Here is a 24,693-nt window from a genome sequence, read left to right as displayed (position 1 = left end):
CTTTAAGATCATAATGAATAAGAGAGGGGAGCTGATCCTAGATCAGTTATGTCTTTAAGATCATAATGAATAAGAGAGAGGAGAGCTGGTCTAGGATCAGTTATGTCTTTAAGATCATAATGAATAAGAGAGGGGGGAGCTGGTCTAGGATCAGTTATGTCTTTAAGATCATAATGAATAAGAGGGGGGAGCTGGTCTAGGATCAGTTATGTCTTTAAGATCATAATGAATAAGAGGGGAGAGCTGATCCTAGATCAGCAGTCTGACACGCTCTCTGAATAATACCGGCCATAGGCTCTGATTACCAGCTTCCTGTTGATGCAGTGCAGAGACCATGGAGCAGACTATTTGTTCACAACACAGAGAGAGAGACGAGACACACTGAAGAGATCTGGGAGACAAGAGGTCTCCAACTGATTGGCTAAGAACTATAATCAATTTAATAATTGATTGTCTCTGATATGCACTAGCGAGGACAGCACACATTCCACCGAGAGACCCGGGTGCTGCTGATCGACATCGATAACCGGCATCAAACTCTGGTGTGTTCGTTAGGAACCAAACGAAACAAAACAGGGAGGGACCTACCTGAATTTGTCTGAAAGTAATTGGTTTTCATCATAAAATGTTCTGAATTCTGAATGTTTTTGCTACGGTGTGTGACTAATGAATACACCCCTTGAACTCGTGCGACTGATGTTATCTATGTAAAGAGTTCTCCGGCTCTATTCACTCTGGTCAACCTCCTTGATTGGATTTACAAATAACTCTGTGAGGACTTGTTACCACTCCGCCTGTCTGCTAAAAGATATTCTCCTGCTGAGAAGACTAAACCTCATAGAGGTTGAGAAAAAAAAAAACGAGCCTGATATCCTCTCCTCGTCTCCTTGGACACCTAACGATAACAAGCCTGATATCCTCTCCTCGTCTCCTTGGACACCTAACGATAACAAGCCTGATATCCTCTCCTCCTCTCCTCGTCTCCTCGGACACCAACAACAGTGAAAGTCAAGTCTAGTTGATTGTCGTTCCTGTATCCTAAACATGTCTCCATCGAAGTCTGTGGAGGCTCCTCTCTCCAGTGGGCAGTCTGCGTCTGGTCAGTCTGTGCCTGCTCCTCTGTCCATCTCCTTCTCTGGATCGGGGTTCCTGGCTACGTACCAGTTGGGTGTGGCCCAGAGCATGCTGGACCGGTCCCCCTGGGTGCTGCAAGCAGCCCCTAAGGTCATGGGGGCCTCAGCCGGGTCCCTGGTGGCTGCTGCCGTAGTCTGTGGATCCAGTCTGGGTAAGATAGTTAATTATACTGAGAAGTTGACCAGTCTGGGTAAGAGAGTTAATTATTCTGAGTAGTTGACCAGTCTGGGTAAGATAGTTAATTATACTGAGAAGTTGACCAGTCTGGGTAAGAGAGTTAATTATTCTGAGAAGTTGACCAGTCTGGGTAAGAGAGTTAATTATTCTGAGAAGTTGACCAGTCTGGGTAAGATAGTTAATTATACTGAGAAGTTGACCAGTCTGGGTAAGAGAGTTAATTATACTGAGAAGTTGACCAGTCTGGGTAAGAGTGTGTGTGTGTGTGTGTGTGTGTGTGTGTGTGTGTGTGTGTGTGTGTGTGTGTGTGTGTGTAACAAGCTGACTGTTTATGTGTGTATGTCTGTCTATATATATGTGTGTGTGTGTGTGTGTGTGTATCTCTGTGTCTCTCTGTCTGTAACAAGCAGACTGTTTATGTGTGTGTCTCTGTCCGTGTGCCTGTCTGTAACAAGCAGACTGTTTATGTGTGTGTCTCTGTCCGTGTGCCTGTCTGTAACAAGCAGACTGTTTATGTGTGTGTCTCTGTCCGTGTGCCTGTCTGTAACAAGCAGACTGTTTATGTGTGTGTCTCTGTCCGTGTGCCTGTCTGTAACAAGCAGACTGTTTATGTGTGTGTCTCTGTCCGTGTGCCTGTCTGTAACAAGCAGACTGTTTATGTGAGTGTGTGTGTGTGTGTGTGTGTGTGTCTCTGTCCGTGTGCCTGTCTGTAACAAGCAGACTGTTTATGTGTGTGTGTGTGTGTGTGTGTCTCTGTCCGTGTGCCTGTCTGTAACAAGCAGACTGTTTATGTGAGTGTGTGTGTGTGTGTGTGTGTGTGTCTCTGTCCGTGTGCCTGTCTGTAACAAGCAGACTGTTTATGTGTGTGTGTGTGTGTGTGTGTCTCTGTCCGTGTGCCTGTCTGTAACAAGCAGACTGTTTATGTGTGTGTGTGTGTGTGTGTGTGTGTGTGTCTCTGTCCGTGTGTGTGTGTGTGTGTGTGTGTGTCTCTGTCCGTGTGTGTGTGTGTGTGTGTGTGTGTCTCTGTCCGTGTGCCTGTCTGTAACAAGCAGACTGTTTATGTGTGTGTGTGTGTGTGTGTGTCTCTGTCCGTGTGCCTGTCTGTAACAAGCAGACTGTTTATGTGTGTGTGTGTGTGTGTGTGTGTGTGTGTCTCTGTCCGTGTGCCTGTCTGTAACAAGCAGACTGTTTATGTGTGTGTGTGTGTGTGTGTGTGTGTGTGTCTCTGTCCGTGTGCCTGTCTGTAACAAGCAGACTGTTTATGTGTGTGTGTGTGTGTGTGTGTGTGTGTGTCTCTGTCCGTGTGCAGACGCGGTGCGTGATGAGATGCTGCGGTTTGCCCGTCAGATGAAGGGCCACTTCCTGGGGCCGCTACACCCTGCGAGGAACGTGTCTGTGTGGATAGAACGTATGGTGCGCCTCTTGCTCCCGGCCGACGCCCACATCAGGGCCAGCGGACGCCTGGCCGTCGCCATGACGCGCATCCCAGATGGACAGAACATCTTGGTGTCAAAGTTCACGTCCAGAGAGGACGTGGTGCAGGTGTGTCCTATGCTATAGACAATTACATTGATAAAACTAACGTGAGTAAATCCCAGTTTACCCTGAGTAAATCTCAGTTTAACGTGAGTAAATCTCAGTTTACCGTGAGTAAATCTCAGTTTACCCTGAGTAAATCTCAGTTTACCGTGAGTAAATCTCAGTTTAACGTGAGTAAATCTCAGTTTACCCTGAGTAAATCTCAGTTTACCGTGAGTAAAACCCAGTTTACCGTGAGTAAATCTCAGTTTACCCTGAGTAAATCTCAGTTTACCGTGAGTAAATCTCAGTTTACCGTGAGTAAATCTCAGTTTACCCTGAGTAAATCTCAGTTTACCGTGAGTAAAACCCAGTTTACCGTGAGTAAATCTCAGTTTACCCTGAGTAAATCTCAGTTTACCCTGAGTAAATCTCAGTTTACCCTGAGTAAATCTCAGTTTACCCTGAGTAAATCTCAGTTTACTGTGGTACACAGCAGTAGATAGAAGTACCAACATGCAGAACTTAGTGATGGTGTCTGTCTATGAGCCAGATGTTTAACTGCAGTTCTGTGTTTCCCCCACATGGAGGCGCTGTTGTGCGGTTGCTTTCTGCCTGGGTACTGTGGTATACAGCCACCAAGTTACAAAGGAGTGGTGAGTCCTCACACTGCTCGCTATCTGTGGGCTAATACTAACCCTGCTATACTTTAAACTAATACACTCAACGTTTTACATTTGAGTTGACGTAGCACAACCTGAGTCAAGGGCTTGATGATTAGTTGATCAGTGTAGTCAGCTGGTTCTGGAACGGATTAGATCCACGGACCGGCTCCCTGAGGTTTGATAGAGACTGCCATAAAGCTCCGTGGTGCCTGGGATCACATCCCTGTTTGTGCGTCGTCCCGCAGCATTACGTAGACGGTGGATTCTCCAGTATGCAGCCGACCAACTCCTGCCCAATTGGCCACACCCTCACTGTGTCTCCGTTCGCTGGTGAGACGGACATCTGCCCTAAAGACCCCGCCCCACTCTGTGACATCGTGGTGAGAGGAGCGCACCTCCACTGCAGTGTTGTCAACGGTTACCGGATGCTAAACGCCATCTACCCCTACAACTGGGAGGTACACCCCAAAACAAACCCCTGCCTTCCACCTCCCTCTAAATCTCCACCCAGTCCTCTACCTCTCCACCCAGCCCTCTACCTCTCCACCCAGCCCTCTACCTCTCCACCCAGCCCTCTACCTCTCCACCCAGTCCTCTACCTCTCCACCCAGCCCTCTACCTCTCCACCCAGCCCTCTACCTCTCCACCCAGCCCTCTACCTCTCCACCCAGCCCTCTATCTCTCCACCAAGCCCTCTACCTCTCCAACCAGCCCTCTACCTCTCCACCCAGCCCTCTACCTCTCCACCCAGCCCTCTACCTCTCCACCCAGCCCTCTACCTCTCCACCCAGCCCTCTACCTCTCCACCCAGCCCTCTACCTCTCCACCCAGCCCTCTACCTCTCCACCCAGCCCTCTACCTCTCCACCCAGCCCTCTACCTCTCCACTCAGCCCTCTACCTCTCCACCCAGCCCTCTACCTCTCCACCCAGCCCTCTACCTCTCCACCCAGCCCTCTACCTCTCCACCCAGCCCTCTACCTCTCCACCCAGTCCTCTACCCCTCCACCCAGTCCTCTACCTCTCCACCCAGTCCTCTACCTCTCCACCCAGCCCTCTACCTCTCCACCCAGCCATCTACCTCTCCACCCAGTCCTCTACCTCTCCACCCAGCCTTCTACCTCTCCACCCAGCCCTCTACCTCTCCACCCAGTCCTCTACCTCTCCACCCAGTCCTCTACCCCTCCACCCAGCCCTCTACCTCTCCACTCAGCCCTCTACCTCTCCACCCAGCCCTCTACCTCTCCACCCAGCCCTCTACCTCTCCACCCAGCCCTCTACCCCTCTACCTCTCCACCCAGCCCTCTACCCCTCTACCTCTCCACCCAGCCCTCTACCCCTCTACCTCTCCACCCAGCCCTCTACCCCTCTACCCAGCCCTCTACCCCTCTACCTCTCCACCCAGCCCTCTACCCCTCTACCTCTCCACCCAGCCCTCTACCCCTCTACCTCTCCACCCAGCCCTCTACCCCTCTACCCAGCCCTCTACCCCTCTACCTCTCCACCCAGCCCTCTACCCCTCTACCTCTCCACCCAGCCCTCTACCCCTCTACCTCTCCACCCAGCCCTCTACCCCTCTACCCAGCCCTCTACCCCTCTACCTCTCCACCCAGCCCTCTACCCCTCTACCCAGCCCTCTACCCCTCTACCTCTCCACCCAGCCCTCTACCTCTCCACCCAGCCCTCTACCTCTCCACCCAGCCCTCTACCTCTCCACCCAGCCCTCTACCCATCTACCTCTCCACCCAGCCCTCTACCCCTCTACCCAGCCCTCTACCCCTCTACCTCTCCACCCAGCCCTCTACCTCTCCACCCAGCCCTCTACCTCTCCAACCAGCCCTCTACCTCTCCACCCAGCCCTCTACCCCTCTACCCAGCCCTCTACCCCTCTACCTCTCCACCCAGCCCTCTACCTCTCCACCCAGCCCTCTACCTCTCCACCCAGCCCTCTACCTCTCCACCCAGCCCTCTACCTCTCCACCCAGCCCTCTACCTCTCCACCCAGCCCTCTACCTCTCCACCCAGCCCTCTACCTCTCCACCCAGTGATGGCTCCACCATATTGCCTTACAGTAAATGTCAGAATGCTGTTAACATGATAACAGATGGAGTGTTTGTGTCTATAACCTCTCCTCAGGCTATGGAAAAGGCCTACCACAGTGGATACAGAGACGGCCTTCACTTCCTACAAACCAGTGGTGGGTCCATGATGTCTTGTGATCTCTGTAGAAATTAGTCTCTTTATGGGCGAAAGAGATGATGTCATAGTGACTCCTTATCCAATTGGTTTCTCTCTCTCTCTCTCTCTCTCTTTCTGTCTCCCTCTGTGTCTCTCTCTCTCTCTCTTTCTGTCTCCCTCTGTGTCTCTCTCTCTCTCTTTCTGTCTCCCTCTGTCTCTCTCTCTCTCTCTCTCTTTCTGTCTCCCTCTGTGTCTCTCTCTCTCTCTCTCTCTCTCTGTCTCCCTCTGTGTCTCTCTCTCTCTCTCTCTTTCTGTCTCCCTCTGTGTCTCTCTCTCTCTCTTTCTGTCTCCCTCTGTCTCTCTCTCTCTCTCTCTCTCTCTCTTTCTGTCTCCCTCTGTGTCTCTCTCTCTCTCTCTCTCTCTGTCTCCCTCTGTGTCTCTCTCTCTCTCTCTCTTTCTGTCTCCCTCTGTGTCTCTCTCTCTCTCTCTCTTTCTGTCTCCCTCTGTGTCTCTCTCTCTCTCTTTCTGTCTCCCTCTGTCTCTCTCTCTCTCTCTCTCTTTCTGTCTCCCTCTGTGTCTCTCTCTCTCTCTCTCTCTCTGTCTCCCTCTGTGTCTCTCTCTCTCTCTCTCTTTCTGTCTCCCTCTGTGTCTCTCTCTCTCTCTCTCTTTCTGTCTCCCTCTGTGTCTCTCTCTATCACTTTCTCACTCACTCTCTGTGTCTCTCTCTCTCTCTCTCTTTCTGTCTCCCTCTGTCTCTCTCTCTCTCTCTCTCTCTCTCTCTTTCTGTCTCCCTCTGTGTCTCTCTCTCTCTTTCTGTCTCCCTCTGTGTCTCTCTCTCTCTCTCTCTTTCTGTCTCCCTCTGTGTCTCTCTCTCTCTCTCTCTCTCTTTCTGTCTCCCTCTGTATCTCTCTCTCTCTCTCTCTTTCTGTCTCCCTCTGTGTCTCTCTCTCTCTCTTTCTGTCTCCCTCTGTGTCTCTCTCTCTCTCTATCACTTTCTCACTCACTCTCTGTATCTCTCTCTCTCTCTCTCCATGTATCTACCTGTATGCCCCCCCCCCCCCACCCCCACTAGACCTGGTCCCATGTCTGCCTCTTCTTAGCACCCCATCAGAGCCTCACTTCTCACCTCCTCCTGATGGATGGACAGATCTGGAGACAGACCTGGAGGAGGAGGAGGAGGAGGAGGAGGAGGAGGAGAAAGAAGAGGAGGAACAGATAGAGAGGAGGAAGATGAAGAGATGGGAGCAAAAGGAGGATGAGATAGAGGAGTATGATGAGGAAGAGGATGAGATGAATGTGTGGTCCTCTCTGACAGAGACCAGTCAGAGAAACGGTTATCTTGAAGGGGGAGATCTACCTTGGCATCTGACAAGCCTGGAGCACGCCATGTACCTAGCCCTGCCCACCTGGATAAACACAGGTACACCACACACACACACACACACACACACACACACACACACACACACACACACACACACACACACACACACACACACACACACACACACACACACACACACACACACACACACACAGCGTCATCAAGCATATTAAATGCTGAAACCATCAGACTCAAGTTTTTTCTTGACCTAAAACTTGCACTTGTCTTTTCTTACTCGCACTGGCTTTTGCCACCATATAAATGTTTACCATAGGGAATTTTAAAAACACTTAAAATAAGGGGCTGTGTTTCGTGTAGGCGAACCCTGACGTAGCTTTTGATAACCGTGTAAATCTCTCTCGGACAAGGTGACTTTTACCAATATATTACTCTCACATTCAACAATGTTAATTAGCATCAAAGTAGACATCATGTAAAACTACAAATCCCAGCATGCTCCTGCACTTCCTCTCTCGCTGACACCTCTGCTAACAGCTATTGTGTCCATGTAAAACTTGCACAAGACAGTCAACAGAATATGCCTCGATTCAGCAGTCTCTTCCAAACCATCATGGCATCCTTTGTTCCTTATGATAGCCACATTAGCAGCTAATTAGCATTACATTTTGGGGTGGTAAAAACACGCGAATATATAGATAAAAGTCACCTTGTCCTAGACAGATTTACATGGGTATCAAAATGTCACGCCAAGGTAAGCCTACACGAATCATAGCCCTTCTATGTTTCTAAAATCCCATTTGGGGAAACATGAATGGTGGGAAAAACAATTGGAACCATTTCCTTGTTTGACCGCTAGGTTTTATGGTTATTATGACTCATACTCTGGTACTCTATGGAAGAAAAAAAAAATCCTTACTATGACTGTGATATGCAGTTGTCTCCCCTTAGCTACTGTGAGATGAATGCACTAACTGTAAGTCGCTCTGGGTAAGAGCCTCTGCTAAATGACTAAAATGTCATGTCAATGTAAATTATTCGATTTTTACCTTGAGAACACTTAATAGACAGAGCGGCCTGGTATAAGGAAGTGTCATGTTATTACCAGCTGTGATTGGTGTTTCAGCGTTGCTATGCAACATCACAGGGTTGCTGTGGACTCACCCCCTACTCCGTGTGATGTCATACCTGCTCCTCCCCTTCATGGTGCTACTCAGCTTCCTGATTGAAAAAACACACAGGTAAGACACACACACACACACACACACTAGTGCTGAGCGATTAACTGAAATCTCTGTTATTTGTTTTTTAAAAAGGGGAATTTCACCTTTAAGGGGGGATCTGGGCTCGTTTTCATCACGTCAGAGTCATTTCTAGGACTGTGAGATGTAAAAGCCCAGGAGGAAGTCAGGTCAGGACTTCGCTCGCTGAATTATACACCTTATGACAACTTCCGGTGTCTGAAGATACACGTCGTCCTGCTTTGTGGCATTTCGCAATGGCTCTATGTGATACTGGTCACGCGATAAGGCTCTACTGATCACACTATAAGGCTCTACTGATCACACTATAAGGCTCTATGTTAAACTGATCACACTATAAGGCTCTATGTTATACTGATCACACTATAAGGCTCTATGTTATACTGATCACACTATAAGACTCTATGTTATACTGATCACACTATAAGGCTCTATGTTAAACTGATCACACTATAAGACTCTACTGATCACACTATAAGGCTCTATGTTATACTGATCACACTATAAGGCTCTATGTTATACTGATCACACTATAAGGCTCTACCTATCACACTATAAGGCTCTATGTGATACTGATCACACTATAAGGCTCTATGTTACACTGATCACACTATAAGGCTCTATGTGATACTGATCACACTATAAGGCTCTACTGATCACACTATAAGGCTCTACTGATCACACTATAAGGCTCTATGTTATACTGATCACACTATAAGGCTCTACTGATCACACTATAAGGCTCTATGTTATACTGATCACACTATAAGGCTCTATGTTATACTGATCACACTATAAGGCTGTATGTTATACTGATCACACTATAAGGCTCTATGTTATACTGATCACACTATAAGGCTGTATGTTATACTGATCACACTATAAGGCTCTATGTTATACTGATCACACTATAAGGCTGTATGTTATACTGATCACACTATAAGGCTCTATATTATACTGATCACACTATAAGGCTCTACTGATCACACTATAAGGCTCTATGTGATACTGATCACACTATAAGGCTCTATGTTATACTGATCACACTATAAGGCTGTATGTTATACTGATCACACTATAAGACTCTATGTTACACTGATCACACTATAAGACTACTGATCACACTATAAGGCTCTATGTTACACTGATCACACTATAAGACTCTACTGATCACACTATAAGACTCTATGTTCTACTGATCACACTATAAGACTCTACTGATCATACTATAAGGCTCTACTGATCACACTATAAGGCTCTATGTGATACTGATCACACTATAAGGCTCTATGTTACACTGATCACACTATAAGACTCTACTGATCACACTATAAGACTCTATGTTACACTGATCACACTATAAGACTCTACTGATCACACTATAAGACTCTATGTTCTACTGATCACACTATAAGACTCTACTGATCATACTATAAGGCTCTACTGATCACACTATAAGGCTCTATGTGATACTGATCACACTATAAGGCTCTATGTTAAACTGATCACACTATAAGGCTCTATGTTATACTGATCACACTATAAGGCTCTATGTTATACTGATCACACTATAAGGCTCTATGTTATACTGATCACACTATAAGGCTGTATGTTATACTGATCACACTATAAGGCTCTATGTTATACTGATCACACTATAAGGCTCTATGTTAAACTGATCACACTATAAGGCTCTACTGATCACACTATAAGGCTCTATGTGATACTGATCACACTATAAGGCTCTATGTTAAACTGATCACACTATAAGGCTCTATGTTATACTGATCACACTATAAGGCTCTATGTTATACTGATCACACTATAAGGCTCTATGTTATACTGATCACACTATAAGGCTCTATGTTAAACTGATCACACTATAAGGCTCTACTGATCACACTATAAGGCTCTATGTTAAACTGATCACACTATAAGGCTCTATGTTAAACTGATCACACTATAAGGCTCTATGTTATACTGATCAGACTATAAGGCTCTATGTTATACTGATCACACTATAAGGCTCTATGTTATACTGATCACACTATAAGGCTCTACTGATCTCTAATTAATTAATGTTAATTCCATGCTGACTGTAAATTGATCAATCTTAGCCATCGGCTTGTAAATATTTTGTCCAACTCACCTTCACCTTGTGAAAACACATGTTGGTGGAATCAGATTCTATACCACCTACAACACAGTTCACGACAATACAACAATACGTCACGTTCTGACCTTAGTTCTTTTGTATTTTCTTTTTTTTTAGTATGGTCAGGGCGTGAGTTGGGTGGGTTATCTATGTTTGTTTTTCTATGTTGGGTTTTTTGTTTGGCCTGATATGGTTCTCAATCAGGGACAGGTGTTTGTCGTTGTCTCTGATTGGGAACCATATTTAGGTAGCCTGTTTTTCTATTGTGTTTTGTGGGTGGTTATTTTCCGTGTCAGTGTTTGTTCCACACGGAACTGTTTCGGTTTGTATTTCACGTATCGTTTATTGTTTTGTTTCTGTGTTCGTTCGTTATTAAAGAAAATGAACGCGTACCACGCTGCGCATTGGTCCTCCTCTCTTTCTCCCAACGAAGAGCGTTACAGCTAAGCACACTTAACGTGGACATTTCAATATTGTCAGCTTGCCGTTAGCTTACTAGCATCACTAAATTGGCAGCACTATTGCTAGTCAGCCAGCTGAGACTGGCTGAGAACCAACCATAGACCATTTATACACATTCATCATTGCTACCAACACACAAACAGAGAGTGAGCTAGCTATATGTCGACAATAGTTTACTCTGCTGAAGGTAGCTACCAGTCTATCAGTGGCTACCACGGCACAGGCCAAATTGATTGACAGCGTATATGTATCAAAAGATAACCAGATGATAGCTATAATAACTATATGCCGTTGGCAGAGCCATGGTGAAATCCACCTTTAAACAAGTAATTGACCTATGTCTAAATGATTTGAATTGCATTTTGTCCAGGCTTTTTCTGTGAGCGCAATGTGCATAAAATAATAATTTGTTCTTAACTGACTTGCTGAGTTAAATCAAGGTAAAAGAAAGGAGGAAAAAATATATATTGCACAGTTTCTCTATGTAGTAGGGAGTTGTAGTTTCTCTATGTAGCAGGGAGTTGTAGTTTCTCTATGTAGTATGGAGTTGTAGTTTCTCTATGTAGTAGGGAGTTGTAGTTTCTCTATGTAGTAGGGAGTTGTAGTTTCTCTATGTAGTAGGGCAGGGGTGTCAAACTCATTCCACGGAGGGCCTAGTGTCTGCAGGTTTTTGGTTTTTCCTTTCAATAAAGCCCTAGACAACCAGGTGTGGGGAGTTCCTAACTAATTAGTGATGTTAATTCATCAATCAAGTACAAGGGAGGAGCAAAAACCCGCAGACACTCGGCCCCCCGTGGAATGAGTTTGACACCTGTGTAGTAGGGAGTTGTAGTTTCTCTATGTAGTAGGGAGTTGTAGTTTCTCTATGTAGTAGGGAGTTGTAGTTTCTCTATGTAGTAGGGAGTTGTAGTTTCTCTATGTAGTAGGGAGTTGTAGTTTCTCTAGACATAAATCAGACCCAGACTGAACACTACCCGTTGAAAATGTCCCAGAAGCGTGTACATCTTCAAGTTCCCCAGGAAGATATGTAGTTTCTCGAGGCATAAATCAGATCCAGACTGAACTGTGTGATGTAGTAGGGAGTTGTAGTTTCTCTAGAGATAAATCAGATCCAGACTGAACTGTGTGATGTAGTAGGGAGTTGTAGTTTCTCTAGAGATAAATCAGCTCCAGCCTGAACTGTGCGATGTAGATGGGAGTTGTAGTTTCTCTAGACATAAATCAGATCCAGCCTGAACTGTGTGATGTAGTAGGGAGTTGTAGTTTCTCTAGAGATAAATCAGATCCAGCCTGAACTGTGTGATGTAGTAGGGAGTTGTAGTTTCTCTAGAGATAAATCAGACCCAGCCTGAACTGTGTGATGTAGTAGGGAGTTGTAGTTTCTCGAGGCATAAATCAGATCCAGCCTGAACTGTGCGATGTAGTAGGGAGTTGTAGTTTCTCGAGGCATAAATCAGATCCAGCCTGAACTGTGCGATGTAGTAGGGAGTTGTAGTTTCTCGAGGCATAAATCAGATCCAGCCTGAACTGTGGGATGTAGTAGGGAGTTGTAGTTTCCAACAGGCCAGTATTCTACACAGTGAAGAAAATAATTATGGTCATTGTAATTAAGTACAATGACCATAATCCATTGCTCTCCTACTTCGCCGGTCTGTTTTTCTTTCATGCCTGATACTGAAAAGACGGGAGAATGTGTGACTGTGAGGGGATGTAGAGAGCAGCTGTTGCTTCACAAGGTGTCTCATGATCTAAGTAATTGATTAGTTGGTCTTTAGCAGCCATAAAAGTATGCCTTATTTACCTTGAAGAACTACTAAAACAGTGATTTAGTCAGACGACTCAGACAGCAGCTCTATAGAGATGAGATGATGACTCAGACAGCAGCTCTATAGAGATGAGATGATGACTCAGACAGCAGCTCTATAGAGATGAGACGATGACTCAGACAGCAGCTCTATAGAGATGAGACGATGACTCAGACAGCAGCTCTATAGAGATGAGATGATGACTCAGACAGCAGCTCTACAGAGATGAGACGATGACTCAGACAGCAGCTCTATAGAGATGAGACGATGACTCAGACAGCAGCTCTATAGAGACGATGACTCAGACAGCAGCTCTATAGAGATGAGATGATGACTCAGACAGCAGCTCTATAGAGATGAGACGACGACTCAGACAGCAGCTCTATAGAGATGAGATGACGACTCAGACAGCAGCTCTATAGAGATGAGACGATGACTCAGACAGCAGCTCTATAGAGATGAGACGATGACTCAGACAGCAGCTCTATAGAGATGAGATGACGACTCAGACAGCAGCTCTATAGAGATGAGATGATGACTCAGACAGCAGCTCTATAGAGATGAGATGATGACTCAGACAGCAGCTCTATAGAGATGAGATGACGACTCAGACAGCAGCTCTATAGAGATGAGATGACTCAGACAGCAGCTCTATAGAGATGATGACTCAGACAGCAGCTCTATAGAGATGAGATGATGACTCAGACAGCAGCTCTATAGAGATGAGACGACGACTCAGACAGCAGCTCTATAGAGATGAGACGATGACTCAGACAGCAGCTCTATAGAGATGATGACTCAGACAGCAGCTCTATAGAGATGAGACGATGACTCAGACAGCAGCTCTATAGAGATGAGATGATGACTCATACAGCAGCTCTATAGAGATGAGATGACTCAGACAGCAGCTCTATAGAGATGAGATGATGACTCAGACAGCAGCTCTATAGAGATGAGACGATGACTCAGACAGCAGCTCTATAGAGATGAGATGATGACTCAGACAGCAGCTCTATAGAGATGAGACGATGACTCAGACAGCAGCTCTATAGAGATGAGATGATGACTCAGACAACAGCTCTATAGAGATGAGACGACGACTCAGACAGCAGATCTATAGAGATGAGATGACGACTCAGACAGCAGCTCTATAGAGATGAGACGATGACTCAGACAGCAGCTCTATAGAGATGAGATGATGACTCAGACAGCAGCTCTATAGAGATGAGATGATGACTCAGACAGCAGCTCTATAGAGATGACGACTCAGACAGCAGCTCTATAGAGATGAGATGATGACTCAGACAGCAGCTCTATAGAGATGAGACGATGACTCAGACAGCAGCTCTATAGAGATGAGACGATGACTCAGACAGCAGCTCTATAGAGATGAGATGATGACTCAGACAGCAGCTCTATAGAGATGAGATGATGACTCAGACAGCAGCTCTAGAGAGATGATGACTCAGACAGCAGCTCTATAGAGATGAGATGATGACTCAGACAGCAGCTCTATAGAGACGATGACTCAGACAGCAGCTCTATAGAGATGATGACTCAGACAGCAGCTCTATAGAGATGAGACGATGACTCAGACAGCAGCTCTATAGAGATGAGATGATGACTCAGACAGCAGCTCTATGGAGATGATGACTCAGACATCAGCTCTATAGAGATGAGACGACGACTCAGACAGCAGCTCTATAGAGATGAGGTGATGACTCAGACAGCAGCTCTATAGAGATGAGATGATGACTCAGACAGCAGCTCTATAGAGATGAGATGATGACTCAGACAGCAGCTCTATAGAGATGAGATGATGACTCAGACAGCAGCTCTATAGAGATGAGATGATGACTCAGACAGCAGCTCTATAGAGATGAGATGACTCAGACAGCAGCTCTATAGAGATGAGACGATGACTCAGACAGCAGCTCTATAGAGATGAGACGATGACTCAGACAGCAGCTCTATAGAGATGAGACGATGACTCAGAAAGCAGCTCTATAGAGATGAGATGATGACTCAGACAGCAGCTCTATAGAGATGAGACGACGACTCAGACAGCAGATCTAGAGATGAGATGACGACTCAGACAGCAGCTCTATAGAGATGAGACGATGACTCAGACAGCAGCTCAATAGAGATGAGATGATGACTCAGACAGCGGCTCTATAGAGATGAGACGATGACTCAGACAGCAGCTCTATAGAGATGAGATGATGACTCAGACAGCAGCTCTATAGAGATGAGATGATGACTCAGACAGCAGCTCTATAGAGATGAGACGATGACTCAGACAGCAGCTCTATAGAGATGAGATGATGACTCAGACAGCAGCTCTATAGAGATGAGATGATGACTCAGACAGCAGCTCTATAGAGATGACGACTCAGACAGCAGCTCTATAGAGATGAGACGACTCAGACAGCAGCTCTATAGAGATGAGATGACGACTCAGACAGCAGCTCTATAGAGATGAGATGATGACTCAGACAGCAGCTCTATAGAGATGAGACGATGACTCAGACAGCAGCTCTATAGAGATGAGACGATGACTCAGACAGCAGCTCTATAGAGATGAGATGATGACTCAGACAGCAGCTCTATAGAGATGAGACGATGACTCAGACAGCAGCTCTATAGAGATGATGACTCAGAAAGCAGCTCTATAGAGATGAGATTATGACTCAGACAGCAGCTCTATAGAGATGAGATTATGACTCAGACAGCAGCTCTATAGAGATGAGACGATGACTCAGACAGCAGCTCTATAGAGATGAGATGATGACTCAGACAGCAGCTCTATAGAGATGAGATGATGACTCAGACAGCAGCTCTATAGAGATGAGATGATGACTCAGACAGCAGCTCTATAGAGATGAGACGATGACTCAGACAGCAGCTCTATAGAGATGAGATGATGACTCAGACAGCAGCTCTATAGAGATGAGACGACGACTCAGACAGCAGATCTAGAGATGAGATAACGACTCAGACAGCAGCTCTATAGAGATGAGACGATGACTCAGACAGCAGCTCAATAGAGATGAGATTATGACTCAGACAGCGGCTCTATAGAGATGAGACGATGACTCAGACAGCAGCTCTATAGAGATGAGATGATGACTCAGACAGCAGCTCTATAGAGATGAGATGATGACTCAGACAGCAGCTCTATAGAGATGAGACGATGACTCAGACAGCAGCTCTATAGAGATGAGATGATGACTCAGACAGCAGCTCTATAGAGATGAGATGATGACTCAGACAGCAGCTCTATAGAGATGACGACTCAGACAGCAGCTCTATAGAGATGAGACGACTCAGACAGCAGCTCTATAGAGATGAGATGACGACTCAGACAGCAGCTCTATAGAGATGAGATGATGACTCAGACAGCAGCTCTATAGAGATGAGACGATGACTCAGACAGCAGCTCTATAGAGATGAGACGATGACTCAGACAGCAGCTCTATAGAGATGAGACGATGACTCAGACAGCAGCTCTATAGAGATGATGACTCAGAAAGCAGCTCTATAGAGATGAGACGATGACTCAGACAGCAGCTCTATAGAGATGAGATTATGACTCAGACAGCAGCTCTATAGAGATGAGACGATGACTCAGACAGCAGCTCTATAGAGATGAGATGATGACTCAGACAGCAGCTCTATAGAGATGAGACGATGACTCAGACAGCAGCTCTATAGAGATGAGACGATGACTCAGACAGCAGCTCTATAGAGATGAGACGATGACTCAGACAGCAGCTCTATAGAGATGAGATGATGACTCAGACAGCAGCTCTATAGAGATGAGATGATGACTCAGACAGCAGCTCTATAGAGATGATGACTCAGACAGCAGCTCTATAGAGATGACGACTCAGACAGCAGCTCTATAGAGATGAGACAATGACTCAGACATCAGCTCTATAGAGATGAGATGATGACTCAGACAGCAGCTCTATAGAGATGAGACGACTCAGACAGCAGCTCTATAGAGATGAGATGACGACTCAGACAGCAGCTCTATAGAGATGAGATGATGACTCAGACAGCAGCTCTATAGAGATGAGACGATGACTCAGACAGCAGCTCTATAGAGATGAGACGATGACTCAGACAGCAGCTCTATAGAGATGAGACGATGACTCAGACAGCAGCTCTATAGAGATGAGACGATGACTCAGACAGCAGCTCTATAGAGATGAGATGATGACTCAGACAGCAGCTCTATAGAGATGAGACGATGACTCAGACAGCAGCTCTATAGAGATGAGACGATGACTCAGACAGCAGCTCTATAGAGATGAGACAATGACTCAGACAGCAGCTCTATAGAGATGAGATGATGACTCAGACAGCAGCTCTATAGAGATGAGATGATGACTCAGACAGCAGCTCTATAGAGATGAGATGATGACTCAGACAGCAGCTCTATAGAGATGATGACTCAGACAGCAGCTCTATAGAGATGACGACTCAGACAGCAGCTCTATAAAGATGAGACAATGACTCAGACATCAGCTCTATAGAGATGAGATGATGACTCAGACAGCAGCTCTATAGAGATGAGACGATGACTCAGACAGCAGTTCTATAGAGATGAGATGATGACTCAGACAGCAGCTCTATAGAGATGAGACGATGACACAGACAGCAGCTCTAAAGAGATGATGACTCAGACAGCAGCTCTATAGAGATGAGACGATGACTCAGACAGCAGCTCTATAGAGATGAGATGATGACTCAGACAGCAGCTCTATAGAGATGAGACGATGACTCAGACAGCAGCTCTATAGAGATGAGATGATGACTCAGACAGCAGCTCTATAGAGATGAGATGATGACTCAGACAGCAGCTCTATAGAGATGAGATGACTCAGACAGCAGCTCTGTGGAGATGAGATGATGACTCAGACAGCAGCTCTATAGAGATGAGACGATGACTCAGACAGCAGCTCTATAGAGATGAGACGATGACTCAGACAGCAGCTCTATAGAGATGAGACGATGACTCAGACAGCAGCTCTATAGAGATGAGACGATGACTCAGACAGCAGCTCTATAGAGATGAGATGATGACTCAGACAGCAGCTCTATAGAGATGAGACGATGACTCAGACAGCAGCTCTATAGAGATGAGACGATGACTCAGACAGCAGCTCTATAGAGATGAGACAATGACTCAGACAGCAGCTCTATAGAGATGAGATGATGACTCAGACAGCAGCTCTATAGAGATGAGATGATGACTCAGACAGCAGCTCTATAGAGATGAGATGATGACTCAGACAGCAGCTCTATAGAGATGATGACTCAGACAGCAGCTCTATAGAGATGACGACTCAGACAGCAGCTCTATAAAGATGAGACAATGACTCAGACATCAGCTCTATAGAGATGAGATGATGACTCAGACAGCAGCTCTATAGAGATGAGACGATGACTCAGACAGCAGTTCTATAGAGATGAGATGATGACTCAGACAGCAGCTCTATAGAGATGAGACGATGACACAGACAGCAGCTCTAAAGAGATGATGACTCAGACAGCAGCTCTATAGAGATGAGACGATGACTCAGACAGCAGCTCTATAGAGATGAGATGATGACTCAGACAGCAGCTCTATAGAGATGAGACGATGACTCAGACAGCAGCTCTATAGAGATGAGATGATGACTCAGACAGCAGCTCTATAGAGATGAGATGATGACTCAGACAGCAGCTCTATAGAGATGAGATGACTCAGACAGCAGCTCTGTGGAGATGAGATGATGACTCAGACAGCAGCTCTATAGAGATGAGACGATGACTCAGAGAGCAGCTCTATAGAGATGAGACGATGACTCAGACAGCAGCTCTATAGAGATGAGACGATGACTCAGACAGCAGCTCTATAGAGATGAGATGATGACTCAGACAGCAGCTCTATAGAGATGAGACGATGACTCAGACAGCAGCTCTATAGAGATGAGACGATGACTCAGACAGCAGCTCTATAGAGATGACGACTCAGACAGCAGCTCTATAGAGATGAGAAGATGACTCAGACAGCAGCTCTATAGAGATGAGACGATGACTCAGACAGCAGCTCTATAGAGATGAGACGATGACTCAGACAGCAGCTCTATAGAGATGAGATGATGACTCAGACAGCAGCTCTATAGAGATGAGACGATGACTCAGACAGCAGCTCTATAGAGATGAGATGACGACTCAGACAGCAGCTCTATAGAGATGAGATGACTCAGACAGCAGCTCTATAGAGATGAGATGATGACTCAGACAGCAGCTCTATAGAGATGAGACGATGACTCAGACAGCAGCTCTATAGAGATGAGACGATGACTCAGACAGCAGCTCTATAGAGATGAGATGATGACTCAGACAGCAGCTCTATAGAGACGAGACGATGACTCAGACAGCAGCTCTATAGAGATGAGATGACGACTCAGACAGCAGCTCTATAGAGATGAGATGACTCAGACAGCAGCTCTATAGAGATGAGATGATGACTCAGACAGCAGCTCTATAGAGATGAGACGATGACTCAGACAGCAGCTCTATAGAGATGAGACGATGTCTCAGACAGCAGCTCTATAGAGATGAGACGATGACTCAGACAGCAGCTCTATAGAGATGAGACGATGACTCAGACAGCAGCTCTATAGAGATGAGACGATGACTCAGACAGCAGCTCTATAGAGATGAGACGATGACTCAGACAGCAGCTCTATAGAGATGAGACGATGACTCAGACAGCAGCTCTATAGAGATGAGACGATGACTCAGACAGCAGCTCTATAGAGATGAGACGATGACTCAGACAGCAGCTCTATAGAGACGAGACGATGACTCAGACAGCAGCTCTATAGAGATGAGATGACTCAGACAGCAGCTCTATAGAGATGAGACGACTCAGACAGCAGCTCTATAGAGATGAGATGACTCAGACAGCAGCTCTATAGAGATGAGATGACGACTCAGACAGCAGCTCTATAGAGATGATGACTCAGACAGCAGCTCTATAGAGATGAGATGACGACTCAGACAGCAGCTCTATAGAGATGAGATGACTCAGACAGCAGCTCTATAGAGATGAGATGACTCAGACAGCAGCTCTATAGAGATGAGATGATGACTCAGACAGCAGCTCTATAGAGATGAGACGATGACTCAGACAGCAGCTCTATAGAGATGAGACGATGACTCAGACAGCAGCTCTATAGAGATGAGAAGATGACTCAGACAGCAGCTCTATAGAGATGAGACGATGACTCAGACAGCAGCTCTATAGAGATGAAATGATGACTCAGACAGCAGCTCTATAGAGATGAGACGATGACTCAGACAGCAGCTCTATAGAGATGAGACGATGACTCAGACAGCAGCTCTATAGAGATGAGACGATGACTCAGACAGCAGCTCTATAGAGATGAGACGATGACTCAGACAGCAGCTCTATAGAGATGAGACGACGACTTGGAATGAAACAATAAAATCATCAAATAAAACGAATGTAATAAACAACTGAAATATTGTATTTAACACGAGAACCACCAGGCCTTCCAGCCTATAAATAGCCACAAGACAACATTGCTGGGCGTGTCTCCTTTACCATATGCATCAGATTGCATATCAACCTGCAAACGTAAGCACCAACGCTTGATAAATACTGACTAAACTATTATAAAGGATTAAATGCATGAATACATATTTGTGGAAATATATTAATCAATATATCAATAAATATATCAATAAATATATCAATAAATATATCAATAAAAAGTGATGTTTTGTATAATTCTACAAAGTCCTAGAAAACATAGTAGGCCTGTTTCCCTTCCAATTAAAACATTACAGAATCCATTTGAGCAACTTTATTTACAGATTACATTATCAATAGAGTTATAGTAATTGATTAGTAATATTGTTATAGTAATTGATTAGTAATATTGTTATAGTAATTGATTAGTAATATTGTTATAGTAATTGATTAGTAATATTGTTATAGTAATTGATTAGTAATAGTTATAGTAATTGATTAGTAATATTGTTATAGTAATTGATTAGTAATATTGATATAGTAATTGATTAGTAATAGTTATAGTAATTGATTAGTAATAGAGTTATAGTAATTGATTAGTAATAGTTAGAGTAATTTATTAGTAATTGGCTACAGCTTCTTTTGACAAAGTAGATACTTATAATTTTGAATGACGTCTCAGTGAGCGAGAGACGTCATTCATTCAGTGAGGAGAGAGACCTCATTCATTCAGTGAGGAGAGAGAAACCTCATTCATTCAGTGAGGAGAGAGAGAGACCTCATTCATTCAGTGAGGAGAGTGAGAGACCTCATTCATTCAGTGAGGAGAGAGAGACCTCATTCATTCAGTGAGGAGAGAGAGACCTCATTCATTCAGTGAGGAGAGAGAGACCTCATTCATTCAGTGAGGAGAGAGAGAGACCTCATTCATTCAGTGAGGAGAGAGAGACCTCATTCATTCAGTGAGGAGAGAGAGAGACTCATTCATTCAGTGAGGAGAGAGAGAGACCTCATTCATTCAGTGAGGAGAGAGAGAGACCTCATTCATTCAGTGAGGAGAGAGAGAGACCTCATTCATTCAGTGAGGAGAGAGAGACGTCATTCATTCAGTGAGGAGAGAGAGAGACCTCATTCATTCAGTGAGGAGAGAGAGAGACTCATTCATTCAGTGAGGAGAGAGAGAGACCTCATTCATTCAGTGAGGAGAGATAGAGACCTCATTCATTCAGTGAGGAGAGAGAGAGACCTCATTCATTCAGTGAGGAGAGAGAGACGTCATTCATTCAGTGAGGAGAGAGAGAGACCTCATTCATTCAGTGAGGAGAGAGAGACCTCATTCATTCAGTGATGAGAGAGAGACCTCATTCATTCAGTGAGGAGAGAGAGAGACGTCATTCATTCAGTGAGGAGAGAGAGACCTCATTCATTCAGTGAGGAGAGAGAGAGACCTCATTCATTCAGTGAGGAGAGAGAGACCTCATTCATTCAGTGAGAGGAGAGAGAGAGACTCATTCATTCAGTGAGGAGAGATAGAGACCTCATTCCTTCAGTGAGGAGAGAGAGAGAGACCTCATTCATTCAGTGAGGAGAGAGAGAGACCTCATTCATTCAGTGAGGAGAGATAGAGACCTCATTCATTCAGTGAGGAGAGATATAGACCTCATTCATTCAGTGAGGAGAGATAGAGACCTCATTCATTCAGTGAGGAGAGAGAGACCTCATTCATTCAGTGAGGAGAGAGAGAGACTCATTCATTCAGTGAGGAGAGAGAGACCTCATTCATTCAGTGAGGAGAGAGAGACCTCATTCATTTAGTGAGGAGAGAGAGAGACCTCATTCATTCAGTGAGGAGAGAGAGAGACCTCATTCATTCAGTGAGGAGAGAGAGACCTCATTCATTCAGTGAGGAGAGAGAGACCTCATTAGCGCCTGTCTGTATACCAACATCCCACAGCACATTGTCTTGGTGGGTTAAGTCAGGAATTGTTTTGAAAATAACTGCGCTAAATACTTGTCTGTTTGTGCTGTCAAAATTGTGACAAATGAGCAGTGTAAAATAACAAACATTTAGGAAGTCAGGGAATTAGTAGGACATGGTTTTTTTAAAAGCAGACTTTTCCCTCTCTCTCTCTCTCTCTGTGTGTGTGTGTGTCAGGATGGGAGTTTTAGGGTTCTGGCTGTGGCAGGATCTACGCCAGATCACCTTCTATATCACGGACATCTTCGTCTCCAACCTCCGCAGAAACCTACAGGACAGGTACAACACATACACATACACACACACTAGAGATTCATATTTTGTGTCTGCATCAGAGCACTATGTACAGTATTCACATACTGTATGCCTATATCTGGTGTGTGGTGTGTGTGTGTGTGTGTGTGTGTGTGTGTGTGTGTGTGTGTGTGTGTGTGTGTGTGTGTGTGTGTGTGTGTGTGTGTGTGTGTGTGTGTGTGTGTGCATGGTGTGTGTGTGGTGTGTGTTCTCAGGGTACTACCTCCTCTCTTCCTGCCCACGATGACAGAGGTGCGGGCGGAGTACGAGGGTCTGGGAGAGACCCCCCAAGAACAGACGTGTTCCACCCTCCGCCTCTCCTCTTTCTCATCCCCCTCTCCGTCCTCTCCTCCCTCACCAGACTCCAACCAGTACACAATCTTACTCCGCTTGGATCTGGAGCGAGGGGATGTAGAGAGGGAGGGAGAGGAGGATGTGGAGACAACCCCCACCATACCTCTCTATCCTGGGCTGAAAGAGGGGAGGATGAAGAGAGAGAGACCTTTGTTGACCCCCCTGGCACCCCATCCTAATAAAGCAGACCTTGCTTGACCCCCCCCACCCCATCCTAATAAAACAGACCTTGGTTGACCCCCCCACCCCATCCTAATCAAACAGACCTTGGTTGACCCCCCCACCCCATCCTAATCAAACAGACCTTGGTTGACCCCCCCCCCCTAATAAAACAGACCTTGGTTGAACCCCCCATCCTTATAAAACAGACCTTGGTTTACCCCCCCCCCACCCTACTAAAACAGACCTTGGTTGAACCCCCCCCCCCCACCCCAGTTAAACTGACCTTGGTTGAACCCCCCCCCCCCCACCCCATCCTAGTTAAACAGACCTTGGTTGACCCCCCCATCCTAATAAAACAGACCTTGGTTGACCCCCCCTCCCCATCCTACTAAAACAGACCTTGGTTGAACCCCCCCCCCCCCCGCCCATCCTAATAAAACAGACCTTGGTTGACCCCACCCCCCATCCTACTAAAACAGACCTTGGTTGACCCCCCCTCCCCATCCTACTAAACCAGACCTTTGTTGACCCCCCCCCCCATCCTACTAAAACAGACCTTTGTTGACCCCCCCCATCCTAATTAAACAGACCTTGGTTGAACCCACTTGGACCTCATCTTTATAATAGGGTATTCACACTAGACTAAACAGACTCTCTAAAGACTTTGAGAGAATACCTTCGGACAGACCGATTCCCTCAAGGAGTCGAGGGAATCAACTCTTTTGGAGTTGACTCCCAGTGTTTAAGGAGTCGAGGGAATCAACTCTTTTGGAGTTGACTCCCAGTGTTTAAGGAGTCGAGGGAATCAACTCTTTTGGAGTTGACTCCCAGTGTTTAAGGAGTCGAGGGAATCAACTCTTTTGGAGTTGACTCCCAGTGTTCAAGGAGTCGAGGGAATCAACTCTTTTGGAGTTGACTCCCAGTGTTTAAGGAGTCGAGGGAATCAACTCTTTTGGAGTTGACTCCCAGTGTTCAAGGAGTCGAGGGAATCAACTCTTTTGGAGTTGACTCTCCACCACTATTATCAACTGCCCCAGTGAATTGTCTTTTTCAGTCACAATGTGCTTTTTTTTCATGTAATTATTTGCATGATATTGATAAAATGAAGGTAGGCCGAAAAATAATATAGAAGCTAGCTATTGTTTAGGTAATGTTTGCTGACGTTAGCATTCAGCTAACTAATTAGCAAGTTAGCTTGTATGTGGGGAGGATGCAGACAATTTGTTTAGCCTGCTACCTAGCTCTGTATAATATGAATTACACTGTATAATAACGTTACTGTTATAGTCGTATGGTAAACGTTCATTTTTTGCGATGCTGAAATGACTTGATGAAGCAAATGTTGTTAGCTAACGTTAGCTAGCTAGCTAGCTAGCAGCTGAGTGTATAGATGAGAAAATAAATCATTGATACGTCTGCACAGGCTTGTGAATTATTGCATTATTCAAGAGTTTAATATGGTTTTGTTGCACTAATACAACAGTAAATACTTAGTTGTGTCCTTGTACTTGGCCCCAGTAGTGGTGCGTGGGGGAAATCACTGAGGAAGCTAAGCCAAACCAGTAAATTAAAAAAAATACCGTAATTTCCGGACTATAAGCCGCAACTTTTTCCCACGCTTTGAACCTCGCGGCTTATACAATGACGCGGCTAA

The 24,693-nt window shown here is 45.5% G+C and overlaps 1 protein-coding gene across 1 annotated transcript; it reads left to right on the top strand.

Moving 5' to 3' along the window:
- Nucleotides 1-37: 37 nt before the first annotated feature.
- Nucleotides 38-23,077, top strand: LOC129829441 (patatin-like phospholipase domain-containing protein 2). Its single transcript, XM_055891135.1, has 9 exons — nt 38-1,285; nt 2,621-2,853; nt 3,420-3,485; nt 3,740-3,952; nt 5,629-5,689; nt 6,743-7,090; nt 8,139-8,253; nt 22,407-22,508; nt 22,739-23,077. The coding sequence occupies exons 1-9, from the start codon at nt 1,045-1,047 to the stop codon at nt 23,073-23,075; spliced, it is 1,716 nt and encodes a 571-aa protein (XP_055747110.1). The 5' UTR covers nt 38-1,044; the 3' UTR covers nt 23,076-23,077.
- The last annotated feature ends 1,616 nt before the right edge of the window (nt 23,078-24,693 follow it).

The sequence above is a fragment of the Salvelinus fontinalis genome, chromosome 31 (assembly GCF_029448725.1).
Source record: "Salvelinus fontinalis isolate EN_2023a chromosome 31, ASM2944872v1, whole genome shotgun sequence".
NCBI classification, from domain to species: Eukaryota; Metazoa; Chordata; class Actinopteri; order Salmoniformes; family Salmonidae; genus Salvelinus; species Salvelinus fontinalis.
This window is presented reverse-complemented; position numbering and strand designations above follow the sequence as displayed.